Here is a 6,000-nt window from a genome sequence, read left to right as displayed (position 1 = left end):
TTCAACTCTCCCAGCAGTCGTCACAACAGACTGCTGCCTTGCCCAACGGCTCTGCGGACGCCGTGTCGCGCACAAGGTGAGAATAGTTTCCGATTTTTAATTTTAGTTTAGTTTTATATTCTTGAATATTCTGAATATGCTCAGAGTGTGTCCACTAAGGAAAGTAGGCTTTCTAATTACAAAAGCCGTCTTTGTATTGGTGAGTAGCGAAAACGTTACTCATATTTTCGCAACAGAGGAGAGGCTGGTCTGAGTTTCCTGCGAGGGCAGGAAGACTACAGTCCCATAGCCTTAATGCAACGACAGCAAAGGGCATTAGGGCCCCTTTTAAAAGATATCGTGTATTAAAAACTTAAAGATAAAAGATAAAAACAAAAGATAGCATAAATTTTCTTTGTTAGTTTTGTAAACATGCTGCAGTTTCAGTTCGCTATCCTTCATATTGTTCATATTGTAGTTAGTGGTTATTTCGCTAATAACACCTTTGTGATGGCGGCAGGGAGGTCACCCCAGAGACCTTGACCCTGCGGCTGGCCAGGATGTTGGGCCCCCAGCGGGCCCTCGGGGTCCTGCAGGACGCTGGGGGCCCCCAGCAGGCCCTAGGGGCCCTCGGGGGCCCCCAGCGGGAGGACACCGGGGCCCTGGAGGACACCACCGGGGGGCCCCAGCGGGCCCCAGGGGCCCTGGAGGAACCCACCGGGGGCCCCCAGCAGCTGGTCCTCTCTGAGCACTCCGCTCTGGTCTGCCACCTGCTGGCCGTGGCTGAGAAGAGACAGAGGTGAGCTGAACCATCCTATTGGCTGAACCACGTTCTGAGAAACGGATTATTTTTGTTTTTGTGTTCTGAAGAAGCAAAAGAGGCTCATACCATACAGGCGTCCTATTGGCTGGTACACACTAACCCAGTTATCCTATTGGCTGGTACACACTAACCCAGTTATCCTATTGGCTGGTACTCACACTAACCCAGTTATCCTATTGGCTGGTACACACTAACCCAGTTATCCTATTGGCTGGTACTCACACTAACCCAGTTATCCTATTGGCTGTTACACACTAACCCAGTTATCCTATTGGCTGGTACACACTAACCCAGTTATCCTATTGGCTGGTACTCACACTAACCCATAGTTATCCTATTGGCTGGTACACACTAACCCAGTTATCCTATTGGCTGGTACACACACTAACCCAGTTATCCTATTGGCTGGTACTCACACTAACCCAGTTATCCTATTGGCTGGTACTCACTAACCCAGGTATGCTATTGGCTGGTAGACACTAACCCAGCTATCCTATTGGCTGGTACACACTAAACCAGCTATCCTATAGAGCGTCGCAGTCCCGCCCCCTTTCAGAACGACGAGTGGCCCAGGAAATAAATCCCAATGCATTTTCTCCATAGGCTTTTCTTAAAGTATTTATTTAAAGACGGTTACGCCGCGGACAAAGCCAACTCGGATCGTTACAAATCATGACAATGAACACTATGTTTTGGGCCGATCAAATAATTTATAAGAAGAAAAACAAAACAAATAGTGTTGTCTTCCTGCCTTTATTTGGCCTCTATTGGCTGGTATCTGCTCGGCCCACATGACCGTGAAGTCCATCCTTTTCACGGAGCTTTTCAACGTTCTGCTAAAAATGTCTTTTGTTTTCTGTAGAAGCTCATGTTTCCGTGCAGTGTTGATTTAGTCACTGACGAAAACGAAATAAAAACTAAGCTTGTGTGTGTGTGTGTGTGTGTGTGTGGTGTGTGTGTGTGTGTGTGTGTGTGTGTGTGTGGTGTGTGTGTGTGTGGTGTGTGTGTGTGTGTGTGTGTGTGGTGTGTGTGTGTGTGTGTGTGGTGTGTGTGTGTGTCCAGGTCTCTCATCCACACCATGTTGGAGCGCTGTGATCGATTCCTGTGGTCCCAACACGCCTAATGACCCTGTGACCTTTTGACCTGTGGTCCCAACATGCCTAATGACCCTGTGACGCAGCGACCTTTTGACCTGTTGTCCCAACACGCCTACTGACCCTGTGACCCCGCGACCTTTTGACCTGTGGTCCCAACGCACCTAACTTTGACCTTCGACCCCACTACTAGTAGAACTATGACCAAAAAGAGCTTCCTCGTTAAGACAGTTTGGTCATGTGATCAGACAGTTTGGTCATGTGATCAGACAGTTTGGTCATGTGATCAGACAGTTTTGTCATGTGATCAGACAGTTTGGTCATGTGATCAGACAGTTTGGTCATGTGATCAGACAGTTTGGTCATGTGATCAGATTTTGTCATGTGATCAGACAGTTTGGTCATGTGATCAGACAGTTTGGTCATGTGATCATCATCTCACTTTTTAAGTGTTTATTTGTACGTAGCTATGAAAATAATTAATAATTAATTAATAATTAATAATTAATATTATATGTTCTAACATATCGACATAAATATGTGAATAAACTATTAAGTTAAATGTATTTTTGTCTTTTGTCTTTACTCAACATGATGGAATTTCATTAGTATTTTCTCCTGCATCATTCCCTCCAGCTCATAGGTTACTGGTAGTACAGTATGAGATCATTCCCTCCAGCTCATAGGTTACTGCTAGTACAGTATGAGATCATTCCCTCCAGCTCATAGGTTACTGCTAGTACAATATGATATCATTCCCTCCAGCTCATAGGTTACTGGTAGTACAATATGAGATCATTCCCTCCAGCTCATAGGTTACTGCTAGTACAATATGAGATCATTCCCTCCAGCTCATAGGTTACTGGTAGTACAATATGAGCATCATAACCTCCAGCTCATAGGTTACTGGTAGTACAATATGAGCATCAGTGTGTGTCCACATTGGTCAGGATTTAACAAGTCGTATTAATTGATATTCATTTAATAATTATATGTTCATTGATATGCAGTAAATAATGAAGCAGTGTCCCGGGACCCTCGTGTTCCACACCAGCTGCAGCTGCTGCAACTGGCCTTGAAGGAGGTCCTCGTGGGTTTCACTTTGACTCTGGTTGTTCTTTAAGTTAGACCCGAGGGCCGTACAAAATGTCTTGTCTAAATCCGTTTTCTGAAAGACTTTATGTTGTGATATAATCAGTGGTTCTCAAACTTTTCGCGGACCCCCCATCTCAAACTATTTTGGACCAGGGACGCCCAATAGAAACAAAGATTTGAGTTAAAATATTATATTATATTTTTAACTCAAGACGGGGACAGGCATAATATACTGTATATTCAAAGATTTTCAGTATTTAAAAAAAAAAAAAAAAATCTACAAGCTGCTATATGGCCCATGTGAGAACCACCTGCTCCATAACAAGTCCTTTATAGCAATCACAGGTGGAAATAAAATAAACGGTGTCATTCAAATCAACTGTATGCCTTTAAGTTATTTCTCTTGTCTTTTATCCAGTTGTCGCTCATGTCATGTCTCCACCTGAACTGAAAGTGTTGAATTCCAATCAAATCCAATCCATCATACAGTATGGGCAGCCAATCAGGGTGGGCCATTCATTGTACACCAGGGATGTCAAACTCAAATACACAGTGGGCCAAAATAAATACATTGGGAGAGGCGGACTGTGTTTCAACACACGGGCCATTTTTGGGGAGAGGGGTAGCTGAAAGTTGACCACAAGTGATATACTTTCAATGCTGATCAATAGTGAAGAGAAGACGCATGCTTGCGCTTGTGGGCCCTCGATAGTGAAAATGCACTCGCAGTGCATTGTGGGACTTGTAGAATTATGGTGGTCCGTGCAGTATACCAGAGGGCCAGTTCTAATACTAATTAAATATCATCCCGCGGGCCAAAGATAATTCATTCACGGGCCTTGAGTTTGAGTTTGACATATATGTTGTACACAATACATTTATAAATGATGCACAAAAGTTCAGTGTCTTTCACCCTTTGGCAAAACTATAAAGCTACTGAACGTGTTATAGCATACGTATACGTATAATATATATATAGAATATAGATATTCCACTGTTACTTTCTTAGCTTACGCATGTTTTATGATAAATGCTTTTGTGATGTATTCCCATGCTTTTGTTCTTGATTTTTGTAAATCGCTCTGGATTAAGAGCGTCTGCTAAATGCCTAAATTGTAAATATCGATTACATTTTTATGTTGATTTATGAAATTACTTTAACGTCTTCGTTTAAATTATGTACATTTATAACTTTATTTTATTTTCTTTATCATTATCTCTAATGTGGTTAGATAGTTAGGCTACTCATTCATACGTGTTGGTGGCCTGTGATTGATATTGATTGATCAGAGAGCAGGTGAAACTACATGTTTAAAGTCGTTTGTCATGGACAGACTGGGAAACCGTTTTGCTGCCATCTAGTGTTCACCAGCAGACACTGCATGTGTCTGAATATTATTATGTATCTGCAGCAGTTCTCGACAAACCTTTTCATATTATATAATTTGTGGGTCCTTGTCTGTCTGTCTGTCTGTCTGTCTGACTGTCTGTCTGTTGTGTGTGCGTGCGTGCGTGTGTGCGGGCGCGCATGCGTGCAGCTTGTAAATCCACACAGTTGAATGGATCACGTGATCCATTCACTCTGACGGACCAATGACCAACGGTCTAGATCCGGATACAGTAGGCGGGGCTTATGATTTTAAATGGAGCCGCACGCGGTGCATAGCAGAGTGTTTGGGGCGGAGCTGCTGGAAGGTAAGGTTTGTTTGAGAACCAGGGGGGCAGTCAGCCAGATATTTCGTGAAGCCTCATTTGAAATCGGTAGTTCATATAATGGCCTGTTGTGGCGCTGGACCGGACCCAAAAAGCCCCATAGCTCCATAGAGGCCCATGTATTTTGGCCCAACTTCACCTAGACTGTATTACCTTAATAAACATGGTCATGAATACTTTCTTCTTCCAGTCACTAGTTTAAAGTCTCATTTCTAATGTCATAATATTCTTTTTGGAAAATTATGGTCCCATTAATTAAAAAAATTACCATAAAGAAAAAAACCCATCGCGTATGTTCTGAGGGGCGTGGCTACCATTACAGTCTATGATCGGGATTCCCCTCCCACTCGAGTCAAAATAAAAACCAACGGAGAAGAAGGGGGGAAGTCCCGCCTCGTTGTCTGGGCAGCCAATGACCAGCTGGTATACAAAACGGAGCCAGCCAATGGCCAGCTGGTACCAAAGATGGCGACTTACATCAGGAATTAGCATATTATTACAGGCTTCATTTTACGTTCATGTTAGACCCGGGGAACGCTTTGTCCATATTTTTTACAGTCTATGTTGAGAACCGCATGGTTTTTAGCCAACATTAACTCTGTTATTGTTGTTGTAGTGTTGTTAGAAGGACTGTTGGTTGTTTATTGTGACTCTAAAAGGACAACAATATGAGGAATGTGTTGGTACTTTTTAAGACACAAACAAACAAACAGGTGGACTGAAGTACTGTGGACAATATATTGTACTTTTATATTATATTATTTGGACACTTCACTAGTTATTTTGTATATTTGGATTATTTAAAAATATATATCCTTTTGGCTACATTGCAATTTACCACTGGGCTACAACCACATTTTGGCCATTTGGAAGTAGCTGATCTACAATCTCACAATGCATTGTGATGCAATGCATTGTGAAATTGTAGATCTTTCAAACATTTGAAATGGGACATTTCTGTGTAATGAGCTACATTTGGTCATTTTTAAGTGCATTTTGATGCCATACCCTTTTACTTTAGTACATAATGGTAACACAAGTTGTAACTGTGGCTCAGACACATTCATAAGATTAAACTAAATGTCTCTGTGCTGGATGGAAAACTCAAATGTACAAACGTAACATACGTACATGCATACAAAAGTAGCAGATCTACAAGCCCATTTCTACCATACAGAGCAACTTGATTTCAACTTTAAAGGGCCACTTCACCCCTTTTGCAACCAGATCTTATTTGAATGATTTTTGAGACAAACACTTACACTTTCCTGGGGGGTTATTATGTGTTTTTTAGAT

General features: G+C 42.2%; 2 protein-coding genes across 3 annotated transcripts in view; both read left to right on the top strand.

The window, feature by feature from the left end:
* Positions 1-1,997, top strand: part of hps5 (HPS5 biogenesis of lysosomal organelles complex 2 subunit 2) — a 39,176-nt gene extending 37,179 nt beyond the window's left edge. For both annotated transcript variants that reach the window (XM_083772078.1, XM_083772077.1), the window contains 3 exons: positions 1-76; positions 500-778; positions 1,865-1,997. The exon at positions 1-76 is cut by the window's left edge and continues 39 nt beyond it. In XM_083772078.1, the coding sequence (XP_083628204.1) occupies positions 1-76; positions 500-778; positions 1,865-1,925 (416 nt within the window). In that variant the 3' untranslated portion in view covers positions 1,926-1,997. The remainder of the gene's footprint in view (positions 77-499; positions 779-1,864) is intronic.
* LOC310863616 (general transcription factor IIH subunit 1-like) overlaps positions 1-6,000 on the top strand; it is a 143,636-nt gene that overhangs the window by 63,130 nt on the left and 74,506 nt on the right. The window lies entirely within an intron of this gene.

Source organism: Protomyctophum parallelum, assembly GCF_964188405.1.
Source record: "Protomyctophum parallelum genome assembly, chromosome: 8".
NCBI lineage: Eukaryota > Metazoa > Chordata > Actinopteri > Myctophiformes > Myctophidae > Protomyctophum > Protomyctophum parallelum.
Note: the sequence above shows the minus strand (reverse complement) of the source record. Positions and strands in the feature narration are given on the sequence as shown.